The 22099-nt window shown below is 36.2% G+C and overlaps 1 protein-coding gene across 1 annotated transcript; it reads left to right on the top strand.

Annotated features, from left to right (window-relative positions):
* The first annotated feature begins 4519 nt into the window (after nt 1-4519).
* Nucleotides 4520-20748, top strand: GAL3ST2 (galactose-3-O-sulfotransferase 2). Its single transcript, XM_087933887.1, has 4 exons — nt 4520-4542; nt 15075-15161; nt 16664-16922; nt 19490-20748. Exons 1-4 carry the CDS (start codon nt 4526-4528, stop codon nt 20291-20293), a joined length of 1167 nt encoding a protein of 388 aa, XP_087790013.1. The 5' UTR covers nt 4520-4525; the 3' UTR covers nt 20294-20748.
* Nucleotides 20749-22099: the final 1351 nt, after the last annotated feature.

Genomic DNA, 22099 nt, shown 5'->3' with positions numbered 1-22099 from the left:
CTAGCATTTCTAATAAGTTGGCAGTGGCTGGTTAGGGGCAAAAGCAAGCATTGTAGAAGCTTATTTTGCTCTTTAAAATCTATTACTTTAGTAGTGTGCATCACAGCATCCCACATAGAACCAGATGTAACCCAAAAGTGCAGGCACATAGTGGTTGGGTTAATCATGATTTGGTGACTAAATTACAAATAGACTTATTGCAGCCAAGCCAGAATTCATGGCTCATACAAAATTTAACATGCTATGGTTTAGTGTATTATAATCCAGTCTTAAGATTCAAGATGATGTATATTTGCAAGGAATGTTTACAGAAATAAACTAAGTACGTATCATTTTGTAGATCTCAAGCCATTTGTTATTGAATTAATATGGCATAGGTTAGGGAACTTGCCAGAAAAACATCAGCAAGTAGGAGGAAGTAGTTTAAGCCCTTTGCTGAAGAAATGGAGAAATGAATAAGGATATAAATATTTAAATACTTGTATTGCTAAAGTATTATTTAAACAGTAAAACTTAGTTTTCTTTTGAAAATAAGCATATGATTATGATGTAGATTTACTGATGTACTGATATGAATGTGTAATGCATAACTGGATAGAAGCATTCCTGTCAAACAGACAACAAATGGTCAAAATTGGGAGCGTCCTATCAAATTCTGTACCTGTCAAGAGTGGTGTTGCCCAAGGCAGTGTTCTAGGACCAACTCTCTTCATACTCTACATAAATGACCCCTGTGATCATATCAAGAGCAACTGCGTTCTCTTCGCTGATGATGTAAAGCTTCAGAGGATAATTAGGACTGCAGAAAAAACAATTACTACCCACCTGCCTTCAATTGAGGACCTGTATACTGCACGAGTCAAAAAGAGGGCTGTGAAAATATTTACAAACCCCTCACATCCCGGACATAAACTGTTTCAACTCCTTCCCTCAAAATGACTCTATAGAGCACTGCACACCAGAACAACTAGACACAAGAACAGTTTTTTCCCGAAAGCCATCACTCTGCTAAACAAATAATTGCCTCAACACTGTTCGACTATTTACAAAGTATACACTACTATTACTGTAAATCTTCTCACCATTCCTTATCACCCATCCCCTCCCACTTGACTGTTTCTTAGTATGATTTGATTGTTGATTGTACCCTATGACTATCATTAAGTGTTGTACATTATGATTATTGATTCTTAACGAATGTACCTTTTCTTTATGTATACTGAGAGTATTTACACCAAGACAAATGCTCTGACTTACATATTGGCAAAAAAAATAATAATAGGAAAATAAAATACAAGCTGAATAGTCAAGACCTTGTTGATGATCTAAACTCTGTCAAGGATCTTGGAGTACTCATCTCTAATGATCTAAGTGCTGGAGCCCACTGTAACTACATAGCCAAAAAGGCATTAAGAGTTGTTAACCGAATCTTACATAGCTTTTTCTCTGGTAATATTACACTACTAACTAGAGCATACAAAACATTTGCTAGACCAATACTCGAATACAGCTCATCAGTCTGGAACCCACATTATGTATCTGATATTAACACAGTTGAGAAAGTCCAGAAATATTTCACAAGAAGAGTTCTCCACTCCTCTCCTCGTTGTAGAATACCTTATGCCACCAGACTTGAAATTCTGGACCTAGAAAACCTAGAACTATGCCACCTTCGGTCTGATCTAAGTATAGTGTATAAAATCATACATTGCAATGTCCTACCTGTCAATGAATATTTCAGCTTCAACCATAACAATACAAGAGCACACAATAATACAAACTCAAGGTTAACCGCACCAAACTTGATTGCAAGAAATGCGACTTCAGCAACAGAGTGGTCAATGTCTGGAATACTCTACCTGACGGTGGTTTCTTCCCCAAACCCCAAAAACTTTAACGTTAGACTATCTACTATTGACCCTACCCATTTCCTAAGAGGTCTGTCAGGGGTGTGCATAAGTGCACCAATGTGCCTACCACCCCTGTCCTATTGTTTCTTTATTTTTTTTATATGTATCCATTTCATGTATTCATAACTATGTTTATACTTATACCTATTATCTTGTAAGTGATCAACAAATCAATAAATAAAATTATATTTTAAATGAGAACCAATTTGACTTCTAAACTTGCTTTAAGGACAGAACCAGCTGGCTGACCTTGGGCAGGCCACTTTGTCTCAGCTCTAGGAAAAAGGCAAGGACAAGCCACTTCCAAAAATATTGCTTAAAAAGCTACCCAGATTTGTCCAAGGAGTCAAGAATGACTCAAAGGATAGAGATGGATGAGATAGACAGTGATAGTGATAGGGATAGAGATGGATGGTTAGATAGCTGGCTGGCTGGCTGGATATATAGATTAGATTAGATTAGATTAGATTAGATTAGATAGATAGATAGATAGATAGATAGATAGATAGATAGATATAGATGAGAGAGGAAGAGAGATTAAATAGAGATGGATAGATGGATGGGTGAGTGGGTGGATGGATGGATAGATAGATAGATAGATAGATAGATAGATAGATAGATAGATAGATAGATAAATACCGTGTTTCTCATAAAATAAGGCCAGGTCTTATATTTTTTTGAGCCCTGAAAAAACGGCTAGGCCGTCTTTTCAGGGGTGACTTAATTTCCCCCCTTGCATCCTCATTTAGAGCGCCCCATGGGCAGCCTTGCTACCAGCCGCTCCTAACAGGTGATCATGGTGAAGCACAGAGAGTTCCCTACTCCCACCAAACACCTTTGCTGCAGACCCAAGACCTTTGGCACCCGCCGCTGTTGCTTTCCCTTCTGCCCATTCTGCCGCCATGTTCGGAGCTGCCACTTCCGTGTTTGGAGTGCTACTGCCATTTGGAGTGCTGCCACCATTTGGAACACCGCCATCATGTTTGGAGCTTCCACTTCCACGTTTGGAGCTACCACTGTGTTTGGAGTGGCAGCGGCGCTCCAAATGGCGGTGGTGCTCCAAACAGCGGCAGTGCTCCAAACGCGGAAGTGGCAGCTCCAAATGCGGCGGCAGCTCCAAATGCAGATATGGCAACTCCAAACAGCAGCAGTGCTCCAAACAACGATGGGGTTCCAAACGTGGAAGCGGTAGCTCCAAATGTGGCGGCAGCTCCAAATGCGGAAGTGGCAGCTCCAAACAACAGCAGTGCTCCAAACAGTGGCAGCACTCCAAATGTGGAAGCGGCAGCTCCAAACGCAGTGGCAGCTCCAAATGCAGAAGCGGCAGCTCCAAACAGCAGCAGTGCTCCAAACAGCAGTGGTGCTCCAAACATGGAAGTGGCAGCTCCAAATGCAGCGGCAGCATGGGCAGAAGGGAAATCAACAGCGGTGGGCACTGAAGTTCTTGGGTCTGCCGCAAAGGTGCTTGGCAGGAGTAGGGAGCTCTCCACGCTCTGACATGATTGCCCATTAGGAGCAGCTGGTGGCAAGGAATTGCTGCCCGCGGGGCGCTCCTAACGGCAAGTCCCCCTGCCCTTCCCCCCATTTTGCATGTTTTAAAATAGGCCTAAATTTGGAGGGAGGGGCTTAATTTAATTTTATGCCTAGAAAACATGCTGGGTCTTCCTATTGGGGGAGATCGTATTGTTGGAGAAACACGGTAGATAGATAGATAGATAGATAGATAGATAGATAGATAGATAGATAGATAGATAGATAGATAGACAGACAGACAGACAAGCAAGCAAGCAGGGAAACAGACAGACAAATAGATAAATTTAGTTCATTTGTTAATCATCTGAAATGCCATCTATTTATGGAAAGATGGAGATACAGATCTGAAAAATAAACAATAGACTACTATAGCTGTGAAACAACAAAGAAAAATAAACATCAGAAATAGATTGTTGAAAGACAACAATAAAAACATACAATGAACAAGAAAAACCATCAACTATATCCATCCAAGTATACAATCACTTGGTTTCAACAGAGCTATCACCCAACCAAGGGAAAAGTCACCTCTTAACTGCTTTTTGGAAGATTAAGAGGATGGAGGCCTTCTGGATCTCAAGGGGAAAAGCATTCTACAAGGCGGAGATCAAAATTAATTAAAAAAATAGAATATAAACATTCCATGCCATGGAAATCTTTGTATTTTGTACATATAAAGCAGAAGATCTATATGATCTAAAGAAAGTAGAATATTGATTTTCAAATATCCAGGTATTATTTAGAAAAATGAATTCTGAATAAACAGCTTTTTGTATTCTCAAGACTAAAGAAAGGCTTTTGAGCCTTCCATAATCTTGTATAAATCATTTATTTTTTTTGTATTCCATGTTTCTAAATTGTGCATTTGTTTCTAGTTACTACATTGTGTTTCATTCATCTTGATATGAGTTCCAATAATCTACATGTGCCATTCAGTTTTATGTATCTCATTGTGTGTCTTTGGCATTATGCCACCTACTTTGTCACTGCCCAACTACTCAGCAGGTATATACAGGAACTGCACTCTAACCAAACGGCCAATACAAGAAATCCACCTATCATTGTGGCAGATCAATGACAAAATGAAAGGCATTTGCAGGTAAGGAGCAAGATGAGGGGGGGAGAATATAACTTGCTTTCCTAAACTGTTGATGAAGGATAAAGCTATCTGTTTTATAACCATATAACTGTTCAAGGTGACCCTTGGATGAATTTCCAACTGTGGGTCTTTAAATAGAAAAGAAGATTTTAAGAAGATGAATTGTGTGCTTAGCAAATCAAGGTGAATAGCATGTTCTTCATTCCTGTTTGCTTATCTCTTAGTGTTATAACTTTTTCCAGAGAATTAATCGAATAATAGAATAACAGACTTGGAAGGGATCTTGCTTGATAGTTTATAGATAAATAAAGCCCTATTTTCAGCATTATAGCTGACATCCTCTCTCCCACAATAATTCCTATGTCAGGCTGATGGTATAATAACAATTCAGCACATTAGGATCTTAAGGAAAGGGGGAATGTTTTCTTATGGGTAATTTGAGCTGTATTCAAGAGTAGAGGTCACCAACTGGTGGTCCATGGACACTGGTGGTTTGTGAAGAAATTTTGGTGGTCCACAGAAAAATTATTTGATTTTTAAATTGCACTAAATACTATTTATCTTTTTTAAAATATTCATATTAGTGGTCCATGGAATTTAAAATTATGAATTTAGTGGTCCCTGAGGTCCGAAAGGTTGGTGACCCCTGTTCCAGAGCATTGTCTCTGTGACTCCCTAATTCTTTGGTTAGTGATTTCTGTTTCCTTTGTTTTTCCCTGAAGTTTGATCTTCTAACCCTAGTTCCAGGGAGGGGATCCAGCCGGTATAACTACCGGTTCTGTTGCTTTGCATCACACACCCATGCACAAGTTGCATGAGTCCAATTTACGACCTGCTGAGCTACCTGGACAGCTGAGCAGTGCTGCGTGCAAGTGCGCAGCGGTTGGAAAAGCCCTTTTTTCTTGCTTTTTCAACCACAGCTGTGTTGTGCAAAGCAGCTGCAGTTGAAAAAGCAGGAAATAAAGTTCAGGTAAGAGCCCAGGCTGGCAGGTGGGCCAAAACAGCAGCAGACATAGAACCGGTTCTATGTATGCTCTCTGTCTGCTGCTCTTCAGAACTACCAATTCTACAGAGGTGGACAGAACCGGTAGAATCCCACTCTTGCCTAGTTCTACTTCTAACCATATTGATTAATATGTATGCATATCCACTATCATTAATTTGTAACAGATACTCTCTGTGTAGTTCATAAGACAAAAACAAGGACAACGTATAACTACTAAATTACAATAAGAAAATCAATTAAATGATGCAGGTAAAAATACGATACATATAATCTTTTAGAAAGGAATTAAAATGTATAAAGCTGATACAGTATTCGAATTCCGCATAGATTAAAAATCTTAGGGATCTTTTTTAAAAAGAAGCCTTTGCTGAGTGTTGGGAGAGTGACAGGTGAGGGAAAGTAGACCTTTCCAAGAAGAGATCCATGTCTAAGCAGATAGGTGAGGTGGAGGCATTGTGAAAAAGCTGTATAATGCATGACTACCTAACCACAATTATGCCCAGAAGCAAAACTTGGAAAAACCTTTGAATAATTTCAAAGATGTCACTTTTGGTTTTGTTCTACATTAGTAATATGCTAGTCTCTTTCCTGTAGTAAATACAAATGTATTCACTAAAATCTTTAAATGTATTTTTAAGTGGATTACACAGGATTGGCATTGGAAGTCAGCCTTATGAATAATAACAAATATAGTTTTGGATAATGTCTGTACAAAACTTTTACTGTACAGCCGTTCTCCCTCAAAAATAGATTTCAGAAGAAGATGGAACTATTCCACTGTAATCATTTGGTGATTTCCATTTATTATTTTTTTCTAATCTAAAAATCCTTCTTACGATGCATTTCAATGCTTTTGATTGGTAGCAACAGATGTTGATTATCTAGAAACAACTTAATTCAGAAACTGTTATAAAACATTTTCTTAAAATATATTCTACAATTTGCAGGACTAATTAGCAATACCCACACCAGTACTTGTTAAGTTTTCTATTGTACCCAATAGTGTTGTACCTTATGATTCTTGACTTGTAACGAATGTATCTTTTCTTTTATGTACACTGAGAGCATTTGCACCAAGACAAATTCCTTGTGTGTCCAATCACACTTGACCAATAAGCTATTCTATTCTATTCTATTCTATTCTATTCTATTCTATTCTATTCTATTCTATTCTATTCTATTCTATTCTATTCTATCACTTAACAATGATCTTAAACAGATTGTTGTATAAATCTATTATAGCTGAGTACTTTTAGGCTCTAAGATAGAAGGAAAAAGCAGAAATCAATGGCACAGATAAATGCAAATCAATCTGTCCCTTTCAACATTTTATAATTTTTACATTACTTGACCTTAATAACATGAATTAAATTTGTAAGTCAATAATGTTAAACTAAAACCACATTTCTGAAAAACCGCTATCAGAATATTTTGAAAACGTGTTGGATAATTCACCATGTACAAGTTTTAGCAAAACCTTTTCTGCCTAGATTATCTTCTTTCCAAAATAATATTTTTTTATAATTAACATCTTTTATAGACACGCTGTAAAAATCATTAAACAAGAAAATGGCTTTCCAGATGGAGCTACATATCCTCCCACGCATTCAAAATTAGTATTTCTCCCTTTATTTATGTATAAAATATGGTTTTTCCTGTTTAAGTGTCTCCACAAAAGGACTAATTATGTATAAACCATTAATGTGGGTGTACCACAGCTGCATCATCTTTAACTGTTGGATGTCACTCTAGGGATTGCATGCAAAAAACATGGGCAGAGTCAAGACCAAGAAGTTTGGTATAATTTTAACTTACAATTACAATCATACAATTAAATAATTTTTCCTCTTAAATTTAACCTTTTTTTTTTCTTACCTACATATTTACAATGTAATGGCAATTTCTGGAGTAACAGAAGAGAGAGAAGAGAATGGAACAAGAGAAGGAGGAGAAACAACTTTGTTTTCCATCTAACTGGAAGAGCTACGAGCTGTTTCATTCCATTGCTGTTTGGGAAATGCATGACCAATCAGAATAGATCAATAAAGTAACACTGATAAATAAAGAAGTAGAATTACTTGACTTATGAGACCCTTCAGATGTAGAGGTGGTATTCAGCAGATTCTGACCAGTTCTGGAGAACTGGTAGCAGAAATTTTGAGTAGTTCCGAGAACCAGCAAATACCACCTCTAACTGGCCCCGGCCCCCATCTATTCTCTTCCTCCTGAGTTCCAGTTGATCCTCTGGGTCTCCCTTTGTTGCCCTGCACAGCTGAATAGAGCTGGAAAGCAGGTTAGTGGGGTGGGGAAGGAATGGGATTTTGCAGTAACCTTCCCCTAGGAGTGGGGAGGGAATGGAGATTTTGCAGTATCCTTCCCCTGCCAAATCCACCAAGCCATGCCCACAGAACCAGTAGTAAAAAAGTTTGAATCCCACTACTGAGCAGGAGTATTCCTGAATGGAAACAGTCATATGTACCCTGTTTTAATAATTAAATTTGACTTTTACAGTTGTCAAATAATTTAGGTATTTTTGTAAAAATAAAATAAAAGAAACAGATATTTCTATTAGTAGCATTAGTAGATTCATGCTACCATTAGGATATTGTACTTCAAGAAAAAGTTTTACCTTTAAAAATTTATTACACCATATATGCTTTTTATTTTTTTTTATTTGAATAAACATGACTTAATATTCTAAAGTCATGTTTATTTGCTTATATCCTGGTTCTCTGTACATACACAGATAACTTCCTGTTCTAAAGGACAGAACACTTCCTATTTCTGCCTCAAACCTTCTTAAGCATACCCAAGAAGGCTTGAGATTTTCTTTTGTGGTTCTTTTTTAGTTAAAAGCTAGAATATAATAAAATGAGAATAACCACAAAATGCAAAAATAATAATAATAATATTCCGAACAGAAAGCATATTTTGTGTTGAAAAAAAAAGGCAATGGTAAAGAGTGTGTGTGTGGGAGTGTGTGTACTTTTCTTCCTTTTCCTGTGTGAATTGAATGGCCATCATTAAAAAAACAAAACAATTGTTTTAATGAAGACTAAAGTCATCTAATTATAGACCGCAGCGGATATATATTTACTGTTGAACTGATTTTTTTTGAAAAAGATTTATTATTTTTTTAGACAAACATAGACAAACACAACATAAAAACATCAAGCCATCTTCCACTTATGTACATACAGTGTGTCAGTTGGTTTACAAATTGTTTTCTGCATCCACTTCATAGTCATTACTTAAAATTACTTGTATATGTTCTCATATTATCTATCAAATATTCCTAAATACATTGATATCATCATTACTCAATCATTTGACTATATTATTATTCATTCATGTTATGCAAGATAATCCATATTTTAATTGATTTATTTTATGACAATTCATATTATCATCCCAAATCTATTCCATATTTATGATTATGATAAAGATAATACATCTTTATATATTCTTTATACTCTAAAAATCTACATATTTCATTATTTCATTCATATTTCATATTTTATTGTCTAACCATTGATAAAATAAATCCCAGATCTTATAAAATTGTTTATCTTCTTGTTCTCTAATTTCAAATGTCAATATACTCATTTCAGCACATTCCATTATTTTCTTAATAACTTCCTCCTGTGTTGGTATTTTCTCATTTTTCCAGTTTTTAGCAAATACAATCCTAGCTGCTATTAATACATTTACAATCAAATATTTCAATTCCCTACTGCATATTTCAGGTGAAATTCCCAATAAAAATATTTCCGGTTTCACGTCTATATGTTTTTTTTTGACATTTTTCAACCTTGTGTGGATTTTAGTTCAATATCTTTTGGCATCCGCGCACGTCCACCATATATGGTAATATGAACCAGGTATCTGATGATATTTCCAACATTTTTCAAATTTGTTCTTGAACATTCTTGCTATTCTTGCTGGGGGTAGGTGCCACCTGTAAAACATCTTATACAAATTTTCTTTATATGCTGTTGACATTGTCATTTTATAATTTTGAGACCACAATTTTTGCCATTTCTCTAAATCAATCCCATGTCCAAAATTTCCCCCCCAAGCAATCATTGTTTCTTTGACTTGTTCTTCTAGCTTAATTTCTAATAAATATCCATACCATTTTTTAATCACCTTTTCATCAGTACCTGTCAATATCTTATCTAAATCAGTCAATTTATCATAGAAACCTTCTGTTTTGGAATCTTTATCATATCTAGAGCGTATTTGCACATATGAAAACCAATTCATTTTTATACCTTGTTCCTCTAGATTTTGCATAGATTTAAGTTCACCCTTTTCATTCAATATTTCACCATATCTGAATGCTTGTTCCTTTTTATATGTTATAGGATAAGAAAATGCTTCAATAGTCGATAGCCAGACTGGAATTTTCAAATAAATTGCCTTTTAGTCTTCTCCCAATTTAATCACAGAGCCTCCTGTATATAATGTCTTCTAAAGTACCCCTTTGTTTTAGTTCCCTTGTACCATAGGAAGGCATGCCACCCCAACAACAAGTCATGTCCTTCTAATGTCAACAATCTAGAATTTCTTAATGTTATCTATTCCTTAACCCACATCAGATTTGTAGCTTGATACTATAACTTCCAATTAGGCAGACCAAATCCTCCTCTTATTCTAGCTTCTTCCAAAAGTTTTAATTTTATTTTCTTTTTCTTACCCTGCCATATATATTTCAACACAATTTTATTTAAATCTTCAAAGTAATCTCTCCCTAGCCGAATTGGAATTGTTTGAAACAAATATAAAATTCTGGGTAATATATTCATCTTGATTGTTGATAATCTCCCTATTAATGATAATTGTAAGTTTTCCCATTTTGCCAAATCTATCGCTATCTGTTGCTTGAGTTTAATATAATTATTCTCTTTAAGTGTGCTACATCTTGCTGTCAAATGTACCCCCAAATACTTTTTATTTGTGACCTGAATTTTCAAAACATCCGCCAATTCTTCCTTTTGTCTTAATAACATATTCTTTGTCAAAATCTTTGTTTTATCTTTATTTATTTTCAGACCAGCTACCCTTCCATATACCTCTATCTTTTCTATCACTTTTGATGCTGTTTCTAATGGATCTTCTAAAATGAAAACCAGATCATCCGCAAATGCTTGCAATTTAAATTCTTACTTTTTAATTATCATCCCTTTTGTTAGGGATACACCCTAGCAGAACCTGCACGGCAGTCAGGCAGGCAGGCAAAATATGTGAGATAAACGTTTTTGTAGCTTACACTCAGTAAAACAGATACACCGTGCTAGTTAAATAGTTTATTCCAGTAAGAGTTATAGCATAGTCAAACAGTCCATATATCATTCACTAATTCAGTCCATCCAGGGATTATTCAGTTGCAAATTCCAGTGTCGAAAAAGAGAGGTCAGTAAACTTACAAATATCAGTCCAGGAATATATCTCCTCGCAATAGAGATATGAAGAAGTCAAAACTCCTTTCTTCCTCTAGCGTTCAGCAACTCAGCAGTAGGGAAACATGCAGTTAACAAACCATCAATCCATACAATCCAGTAATTGTCAGGTTCTCTTGCTCCCTCTTATGGCAGTTCAACACCGCACCCAAAATTACATGCTTTGCAGTTTAAAGTGGCACACACTTAAACTTACAATCATAGTTTATATATATTATTTTACCCAAACTACGTTAGGTAACCTATGTTATTCCTAACACCTTTTATATCCTTTTCTTCTCTAATATTTCTATTTAGCACTTTCAAAGTTAACACAAACAACAGAGGTGACAGAGGGCAGCCTTGTCTTGTTCCTTTTCTTATATCAATAGAATCTGTCAATTCTCCCTCTATCATTACCTTTGCTGTTTGCGTATGATATATAGCTTCTATTGCATGGATAATTTTTTTTACCAAAGCCCATCTGCTCCAATTGTAGTAACATAAATTGCCAATTCACATTGTCAAAGGCCTTTCTGTGCATCTAAAAATATCAAAGCCATTTGTTTTTCAGGATGTGCCTCATAGTGTTCCAAAGTATCCAAAATTATTCTCACATTGTCTTTAATTTGTCTCTTTGGCAGAAATCCATTTTGATCAGGATGAATAAAGTTATTGAAGTATTTTTTAAGTCTTTCTGCCACTATTGAAGCAAAAATTTTATAACCTGAGTTTAATAGGGAAATAGATCTATAGTTCTTGATTTGTAGTGGGTCGGCGTCCTTCTTTGGGACAAGTGTAATGTAAGCTTCTGACCATGATTTGGGTATCCTCTTCTTTGACATAACTTCATTCATAACTTCTAACAATGGGAGATTCAATGATTCTTTGAATGTCTTATAAAATTCTGCTGAGAGTCGATCTGGACCTGGTGCATTTCCATTATTTTGCTTCTTAAGTGCTTCAGTTAACTCCATCACCGTTATATTGTTTTCTAGCATTATTTCAATCTCTTTAGGTATCTGGGATAAGTTAGCATTCTGTAAGTACTGTTTAACTCTTTCATCATCAATATTCTCTTGTGTGTATAGTTTCCCATAATAATCTCGTATGATTTCCTTCTTCTCTTTACTTCCATAGCAAGCTTGGCCTTGATAATCTATTAATTGCAATATTTCCTTGATTCTCTCTCCTTTCTCAGTTTATATGCTAACCATCTACCTGGTTTATTTGCATCTTCAAAATAGTTCTGCTTCGCACCTCTGATTTTCTGTGCTAATTCTTCTTTTTCCATTAATCCCATTTTATGTTTAATTATATCCATTTTTAACTTAATGTCCTTTTTCTGTGGCATTTTCTGTAACTCTTTTTCAAGTCCTTTATACTCATCCTCTAATGTCTTAGAGGCAAGTCTTTTTGTAATATTTCTTTTCCTTGTGTAGTCCATTATCAAGTCTCTGGCATATGCCTTCATTGTATCCCATACATTCTGCATTGATGTGTCTTCTTTTTCATTTTCTTTAAAGAAAAAAGCCAGTTCTTTCTCCATTCTCTGTGTAAAGTCTTTTTCTTTTAGTATAGTGTTATTTAATGTCTATCTAGATCTTCTTCTTTGTCCTTTCCATTTAATTGTCATTGGGTTATGATCTGCCCAGGTACTTGTTTCAATATCTATTTCTTGGAGATTAGCGATCAATTCTGTTGACATCCATATCGTATCTATTCTGGACCATGATGAATGTCTGTTTGAATAGAAGGTATATTGTTTGGTCTTAGCATTTCTTTCTCTTCATGCATCTTTTAAATTTATTTCATCTATCATTTTAAAAAAGGATCTAGGGAGAGTCTTTCTGCTTTGCTTTATTGTTTTCTGTGTTGTATAGTCCAATTTATTGTCTACTATTCCATTGAATTCTCCTATCATACAGATATAACATAGTCCAGTTCAATTATTTTCATATGTAATTTTCTATAAAATTCTTCTTGATTTTCATTTGGAGCATAGATTGCTATCAGGAGTGTTTTCATATTGTTGTCCATTATTTCCACCATTAAGAGTCTTCCATCATCATTTGTGTGGATCAATTTTGCCGGAATAGTATCTTTGATGTAAAAGACCACTCCTCTTTTCTTGCATTGTGTCAAAGAAGTAAATATTTTCCCTAGCTTTGGCTGTATCAATAGTTGTTCATATTGCTTTTTAATATGTACTTCTTGTAGGCAGATTATATCAAATTTTAATTTCTCTAATTTATGGAAAGTTTTCCTTCTTTTAACAGCTGAATTAAGTCCATTTATGTTAATTGTAATCAATTTTTCTCTTCCATGATTATACTTTGTAAGTAGGTTTTGAAGCCCTAGTAGATCTTGGTTCTCATTGTTCTCTAGCTTCCACCTTTCTGCCTACTGCATCTTCTTCTTTTTCAATCGCTACTTGACAGTCCTCTTGGAATTCAACTAATGACATTTCTTTTTCTGTCTCCTCCTCTTTCCCTCCGAAGTATTCTGTATAAAATAATTCTGCTTTCTCAATTGAATCAATTCTGTGTCTCTGTTCCTGCCATGTAAACATTAAACCTTCTGGTATCAACCATCTATAATTCACCTCTTTTTTGAGTAGTATTTTAGTCAAGAATAGATACTCTCTTCTCATCTCTCTCACTCTTCTGGGTACTTGTTTCAAAACCACAATCTCCTTATCTTTATATTTCAATGTTTTCTCTCTTGCCACCAGTAATATTTGCATTTTAATAGCTTTCTTTATAAATCTAATGTGAACTTCTCTTGGTAAACTATTTCTCATAGTGTATCTTGTGAAAACTCGAAAAATCTCATCTATTCCATCCATCATCTTCTCTTTAGTTATTTCCAGAGCCTCAGCCAAGATTTCTATCATTATCTCTGCCAGAAGGGGCAAAACACAGAAATATAACTTGTCAGTCATTCATTGGTTACTTGAAACACAGCTTTCCCCCTCCCCTGTTGCTAGGCTAGGATGGCTGGATGTCACAAACCCATCTTACTAAACTCCCTAGCTTGTGGTTTTGTTACAACCGAGACAAGGTTTCTTGGCAAATATGACTTTGTGACAGATAGATGATCCTTGTAGCTTGGCTTTTCACACTTCCTTGTTCTTTCTCTTGCTAATACCACATATTTCACTTTCTATAAAACTTGTATCATTATTTCTCTAAAATTACTATATTTTTATGTCCTGCCTTAATATCAGTGTTTTCCAAAGCTTTAATGTTAAGCTTTATAACTGAAGAATTACAACTTTTTATAATTACAATTTTTATAAGATGATGTATCACTTGTATTTAACACCAGATAAGCTATTAAGATGTATAAAGGTATGGCAAATGAATTTTGGAAATGTAAGAATAAAGAAGGGACTTTTTATCGTCTATGGTAGACATGTGATAAAGCAAAAAACAAAATTGGAGTTATGATTCACACTCTAATACAGAAAATCCTGAAAATGGAGTTAGAAATGAAACCAGAATTTTTCCTTTTGGGACTAGAAGAAGTGGAGAAAAAGGAACTTTGTTCCTTTTGGCATCAGGTGCCCCCTGACATATGTGACATCGAGCTGGCCAAACATCATATCTCCCTGAGGTAAAACACAACCCTGATGCCACTCTCAATGAAATTGAGTATGACACCCCTGTTTTAGACAGTCAAGGGCTACAGTAGACAATACAGTAGGTATTACTCAAGAGGAATGTGACTCAACTCCCTGGACGTTTTTGTTCTGGTAGATTAACCCAGCAATAGATGAGTTAAGCCCATCAGAGGTTTAATGCATTCCCATTTATTTTTCGCCTAAAATTTACAAGAAACCCCATCAGCATAATTATACAGTTATAATTCTACAGTTCACTATTATGTTTTGGTGTTACATATCTTGGGAAGCTTGGATCTCACCTACATTTTTCACACAGTGGCTTTATTGGTTTGTGTTGGGTAAGGAGGCGAATGCATTACATTCAGGAGTTGGCAAAGGCAGTTTGTAATATATAAATGTCCTAAGAACTCTGGTAGATAATTAGAAAATGAAAATTATATCTGGATTTTTTTTCTAGGTTTCAGCGATTTTTGCATCTCATTCTTTGCCTGGCAGGTCTTACTCTGATAGGATTCTTTCAATACTTTGTTACTGAGGACACCAGGTAAGTGCATTTCTAAAACAAGTACAATAGAAATGACATTTCCCTTTAAAGAATACTGACATTGAGCTACTGAATTGTAATGAAAAGAAAGTTCTAAGCTGAATTGATCCATCAAGTGTTTTTTAACAACCAGTTCTTTGGGTGTCTTCTTCTTCTTCTTCTTCTTCTTCTTCTTCTTCTTCTTCTTCTTCTTCTTCTTCTTCTTCTTCTTCTTCTTCTTCTTCTTCTTCTTCTTCTTCTTCTTCTTCTTCTTCTTCTTCTTCTTCTTCTTCTTCTTCTTCTTCTTCTTCTTCCAGCAACCACCTGGTTTTGGGCCTCTTGGGCCCCAGGGAAACCTCCTGGGGGGTGTTTTTGTTGCTAGAAGGCTTCCCTGGGGCCCAGGAAGGCAAAAAATGGAGCCAGGGGGGTGCAGCATACACACCCCATTCTCCATTTTGGGGCCTTCTGGGCCTCAGGGAAGCCTCCTGGGGGGCATTTTTGCTCCCAAGAAGCTTCCCCCTCACAACATCTTCACCTGAGGGCATTGCTGGCAGCCACTCAGCCTCTTTGATGCACAAAGGCAGGATGCAACACCAGTTCAGAGGTTCCTTTCCCCCCACCCCCACCCCGTCACAGGCCAGGGAACACCGGGGAAGGGCTCCGATGCTGCAATCTCCTGCATGTTACCCTCCATCCCTGTGCACATCAGTCCATCCGCTGCTGGTATCACCCCTGTTGCAGACACAGGTGTGTTGCAGACCACTAAAATTTTCTCATGGACTACCAGTGATCTGTGGACCCCTGGTTGGTGACCTCTGGTCTACAAGGTGATGTCCATTCAACTTGTATTATTTTCTGATTTTTTTTGCCAATATGTAAGACAGAGCATTTATTTGTTGAGATTTGAAATTTCCACTTGTTTGACCATTCTAACACATAGTCAACTGACCTAATGTTCAGTCTACAGCTGTTATCAGCCTTTAAATCAAACTCCATAAGGGAGAAATGAAACACAGAGGCAAAATGGAGATTGCCCTCCCTTCTTGTAAAAACCCTCATGAGGAGAGAAATCCACTCCCCTTATTAGCTCTTTGTTTTGGTTTTCCTTCCCTTAACTTTATCTTGACTGACAGATCAGCTAGTTTGTTTGATTCTTTTAATGTGAGCATCTTAAAATAGGTGTTTCTCACATTCATTACAACTCTGAACAGTCTGTTCATACTTTGTACAAAAATCACATCTAGCTTCTTATTATTAAAGTACAAAAAAGGCATTGTATGTTAATTACATCGTTTAGGGCTCATAAATGCCACAGACAATTCACAAACTAGAAACTTCCAGCTTTCAAACATAGGTAGACACAGGACCAATTGTAATGTGTCAGAGAAATAAAAGCAGATCAGACTAAGCAAAGAAGCACAAAGGAAAACAAGGAAGATCATGGCAGTCATAAGAAATAAATTACCAAGTGGGAAAGAGTTTCTAAATATTTTTCCTTCATTATATATTGTGTATTTATCTAGGTACAAGCCTCCTTCCAAAATCTGTCAACCCATCACAGATGTCATGTTCCTCAAGACCCACAAAACAGCCAGCAGTACAATACTCAACATCCTCTACCGATTCTCAGAGAAACATAATCTCACCTTGGCTTTACCCTATGGAAATCACCCCCATCTTGGCTATCCTAATCGCTTCCAAATATCTTATGTTGAGGAATTCAAAACATTGGCAAATAAGTTCAACATCATGGGCAATCATTTAAGGTTTAATTGGCAAGAGGTAAGAATATAGAAGTTATTTTGTAAAGTTTCCATTTTTTTTATTCCAGCTTTTGTCTGTTGGAGAAAAAGGTCTTTGTAGGAGTCATTGTTGCTGTTAATCGGTGCTGATGCTTAATTTGGAATTTGCAAAGAATGACGAGATTCTACAACAGTAACAAATCTTTAAAAGGGGTATTAAGAAATTGTCTTGGAATGTACTTACAGCATTAGAAGATGATGATGCATGACCTCAAAGAGCTAGATGAGCCTAAACAGCAAAAGTTTCTGGAACTCTACTCATGAGGAAGCTAATAAAAAGGCAAACCTCATAGTCCTTTTCCCCTACTCCCCCTTCTTTGGTATGTTTACCCAGCACTGGGATAATTAGCAAAAAGGGAATTAATGTTGGTATTTACATTCATTGGAGAGGAAGTGGTTATAAGGTAAGGTAAGGTAAGCAGGAACATCATGGGATATATATACATCGAAAGGAATGCACTAGTGAGGACTGCTTAAGCAATCTCTCCATTCTATGCAGGGGGAAGAAAAAAACAGGACAGTACACAGGACAGACATTAAGCCCAGTCCATTTTTGTAACCTCCTGTAACTCTACCCCAAAATTTGTACAACCAAATTTCAGCAACAAAATGCCAGTTTTGAATGACATAATTATTTAGTAAACAATTTAAGATCTCAAATTAGATGTATTAAGTCTCTGTGATGATGAATAATCCTACTCTCTATTGTTCTCTGAATAAGCATCTAAAAAATGCAAATACATCCACAAAAATTTAGCTCCATGGACTCTGGTAATATCCTCTTCTCCACAAACTCCATAGCCTCCAAAGGCAAATTTTTTAAAAAAAAACTTCAAAGAATTGCTAGTTCCCCTTATATATCTGAAGGAGTGCAATTTGGAAAAATTGAGTCACTTTTCTTTTTAAAATATCAGCTTCATCCATCTGTCTCACCCTCTCATTGAGCAGTATGCAGTATTTAAAGTACTTTTCCATAGAAAGTTCAGAGGAATGAAACAAGCTCATTCAGCAAACTATATTGTGTTTAACTATGCACACAAACTATATTGTGTTTATTGTTAAGTATTATTGATTTCTAAACATATTGTTCTGCAAATAGAACAAATACAGCATTTGATTCTGTAGTCTACAATAGCCAGCACCTATAGTTCTAATAAATGGAGACCCCTTTTTATATTTCCCTCTTCCCTGCTTGCTTCAAGTCTCTAAGAATGAAGCTGATCTTCTTCTTAATTTGTTTCCAATTATGTGGTTGGTGTGATAATTAATGAGAGGTCTGTGGGAAGGGCCTCCTCTCCAGAATAAAATATTCTGCATAATATTAAAAGAGGCAGAATGGAATATTTCCCCTAAAGGAGAAGAGGAGAAAAATCTCATTAACAAAGGCAGAAAGCAACCCCAGTCTTTCTGCTGTAGGAAAAGAACCTCAAGAAGAAGCCTGAACAGTCTAGGCTTTATGAATGGATATTTTGCATTCATTCATAAAGCCAGGCCACTCTATTCATAAACAAAGGGCAGCCAACAACTCTAGATAAGCAGCACAATAGGCAAGTAGGTGAAACTGACAAAACTAGCTCAGTCAAACAAAATACCTAGGATTTGCATTTCCCCTTTTGCTTGTAGAGCCAGTCGTGACCCCTACATGACTCCATAAGAACCTGGCAACAACCATTAAAATATTAAATGACATATTCATGCAGAGGAATGGGCATCACAACCCCACCCCCCCAAATTGTGTAAAATCCCATCTATTGATGCTGCTGTTACTGTTGTTTCTGGCTACTAAATAAAAGGAGACCTCCTTTCCAAAACTTCAGCCTGCCTCCAATCCCTGCATCTGTCTCCTGACTTGGAATAAGAACCAGACTGGATTTAATTTTCAAAAGCTCTCTGAGCTTGGTCGTTTTCTTTCAGATGTTTCATTACTCAAACTAGCTAACAGTATTTTAATATTTTCTTCAAAGACCAGCCCTTTATGATGAATATAAGTAAGCATTTTGCTAGTTTCTCATACTTACTGAATGCAAACATGATAAATTAGATCTTTCTTTACCCAAACTATAAAGAAAGATATCAGAAACTTTCATTTCTCTCCCAATTACCTATTGTTTAAAGTAGCATCCAAACTCTGAATTATGGGTAATCTAACTTATATTAAATTAGTTAAATAAATCATAGATATTCTGATTGGGACAATATAACCTGCTATAATTACTTAAAAATGGAAGTGATTTTTTAAAGCATTCCTTTAAAAGGAGAAGCATGGAAGCCCAATGGAGTTTAAAACTTGTTTGTGCCATTAGCGTCTTTGTTTTCTTATGGTTTCTTGTAATGTCTCAATTGATATGGCTAAATTAATGTATAGTAACTCTCTACAGATATGCAAATGCAAGTACCATTTCATATTGCACCAATTTTCCTGAAATCTTGTTAAGTTCTACAAGTGAAAGATCAACTGTATTTATTTCAGAATACAGAATTTTTACTAATCATTCAAAAATATTGATACATATTTTAATCTCTCTCCCCCTCTCTTTTATTTAAAAGGTCAGAAGAATAATGCCAAATGATACCTTTTATTTTTCTATCCTGAGACATCCAGCATTATTACTTGAATCATCTTATGTCTACTACAAAACCATTGTTCCAGCATTTAAAAAATCCAAGAATGTTAATGAATTTTTATCATCTCCTTGGTCATACTACAATATGACAGAAAAAAATAATATCTATGCTAAGAACAACATGTGGTTTGATTTTGGGTATAACAACAATGCAGAATATGATGAACATTATATCCAGTTTGTCCTGCAGAATATAGAAGAGATTTTCCACTTGATACTGATTGCTGATTTTTTTGATGAGTCAATGATCCTTCTGAAGGATGTTTTGTGTTGGGATCTGGATGATGTGATTTATTTCAAGATGAATGCCAGGAGCCAATGTAACATTCAGACTCTGAATCCAGAGAATAAGAAGAAAGTAAAGGAGTGGTGTGCTTTAGATTGGGAACTTTATAAACATTTCAACAAATCATTTTGGATGAAGATTCAGGAAAGAATGGACCTCAAAACACTATACAAAGAAATTGATCTTTTGCAGAAGAGACAAAATGAACTGATGGAGACCTGCCTCTTGGAAGAAACTGCAATTGAGGATTATGAAGTTAAAGATAAGAATATGAAGCCTTTTCAAGCAGGAAATGCTCATATCATGGGTTACAATCTCAAACATGATTTAGACAATAAGACCCTGAACATCTGTGAAAAGATGATCATGCCAGAGCTCCAATATACGGCCCATCTATACAATTCACAATTCCCATTTAAGAAGAAAAAACTTGTTAGATGAGTTCCCTTAACAATACATTTTTTCTATACTGAGGACATGGCATTCTAGATTTCAGTTTTTCTTCACCCCAAATTATATGGATTAATTTCAATGCCTTTTCAGAGTCAAAAATGAGGTGGAAATTAAAGTCATTTTTTGTCAACACCAATCCTGAAACTCTAATCTTACAGAAGTCTTAAGGAACAACAATTATAAAGTTAGAAAAAAATCTTATAGAATCATTCTCATCAACATCTAAATACAGCCACCATTGCAGTACTGTGGAGATATAGATTAAAGACATTTTTAATCTCTGGCCGTACTTGGACACACACCTCTTCCAAACAAACAGTGGACTGGATCATATCCACAGTCCTCAAATTTTCATAGTAGCAGAATTAAAGCTGCATCTAAGACCATGAATTATAGAGGAGTAACATAACATTTTAGTAATTGTGTCCAAACCCTTAATATATATATATATATATATGTTGTGATTGGAAGGATCGGTTCTGTTGGGAGTTTTGACTCTGATGACTGTTAGATCGTGGATTGACGTCAGAACCAGGAAACGTTAATCTGAAGGGCAAGCCAGTTAATTAGCACGTTGCCTTAATGAGTATAAAAGGACACAGCTGGGCTGGTGCATTTCGCCAGGAACAAAATGACTATTTTGAATGAGGACGTTACAGCAAAGAGCTCTCTGTTTGTTTGAATTTCGAAGGGGAGTCCTAACAGTTTCTGCCAGTCATTATCTTGTTATTTCCTTCAGTTTGATTTGATTGTGAAACGGCTGCTTTATGTTTGTTCGTTTGAATTTCCAAGAGGAGACATAACATTATTGTTCCTGGCCCTCCTCGGCATTTACTTTTGGACACTCGAATTTTTCTACAGTCACAGAAGGAGGGAATTCCCGCTGTTGCGTTGGTGGACTCAGGGGCTACAACCAGCTTTATGGACCGAGCTTTTGCTATGCACTATGGGATTCCATTGGTTGCTGTACATCCACCCATTAAGGTGGAAACCGTGGATGGGCGTGAGCTCAAGTCTGGGCCCATTCGTTTTGCCACCCAGCCAGTGCGTATGATCATTGGGGATCATGAGGAGGCGATAAGTTTTTATATCACCTCGAACCTTCATCTGCCTTTGGTGCTCGGAATGTCCTGGTTGCGTTTGCACAATCCATTGGTGGCTTGGTCGCAGAACGGTATTTCTTTTCCAAGCCTCCAATGTGTAGACCACCTGAGACAATTGGAACGAGCGACGCCTCCATTGGCTGTGGGAGACAGAGTGGGGTTGTCAACGAAACATCGTCAAGTTAATCATCAGACTCGGGAAGGGCCCTGCGGTGGGGGATAGTGTTGTGATTGAAAGGATCGGTTCTGTTGGGAGTTTTGACTCTGATGACTGTTAGATCGTGGATTGACGTCAGAACCAGGAAACGTTAATCTGAAGGGCAAGCCAGTTAATTAGCACGTTGCCTTAATGAGTATAAAAGGACACAGCTGGGCTGGTGCATTTCGCCAGGAACAAAATGACTATTTTGAATGAGGACGTTACAGCAAAGAGCTCTCTGTTTGTTTGAATTTCGAAGGGGAGTCCTAACAGTTTCTGCCAGTCATTATCTTGTTATTTCCTTCAGTTTGATTTGATTGTGAAACGGCTGCTTTATGTTTGTTCGTTTGAATTTCCAAGAGGAGACATAACACACATATATATATATATTTCCACACATTCCATTATTATCTTAATCGTTTCCTCCTCTGTCAGAATTTTCTCATTTTTTTCAATTTTGTGCAAATACAATTCGAGCTGCTGTTAATACAT

This window comes from Pseudonaja textilis, chromosome 4 (genome assembly GCF_049901715.1).
Source record: "Pseudonaja textilis isolate UNSWEBS1 chromosome 4, rPseTex1.2, whole genome shotgun sequence".
Lineage (NCBI taxonomy): Eukaryota > Metazoa > Chordata > Lepidosauria > Squamata > Elapidae > Pseudonaja > Pseudonaja textilis.
Note: the sequence above shows the minus strand (reverse complement) of the source record. Positions and strands in the feature narration are given on the sequence as shown.

Coding starts and splice junctions, on each gene's coding strand:
- GAL3ST2 (XM_087933887.1), top strand. Junction 15,162..16,663: donor TTTGTTACTGAGGACACCAG/GTAAGTGCATTT, acceptor GTATTTATCTAG/GTACAAGCCTCCTTCCAAAA. Junction 16,923..19,489: donor TAAGGTTTAATTGGCAAGAG/GTAAGAATATAG, acceptor TTTATTTAAAAG/GTCAGAAGAATAATGCCAAA.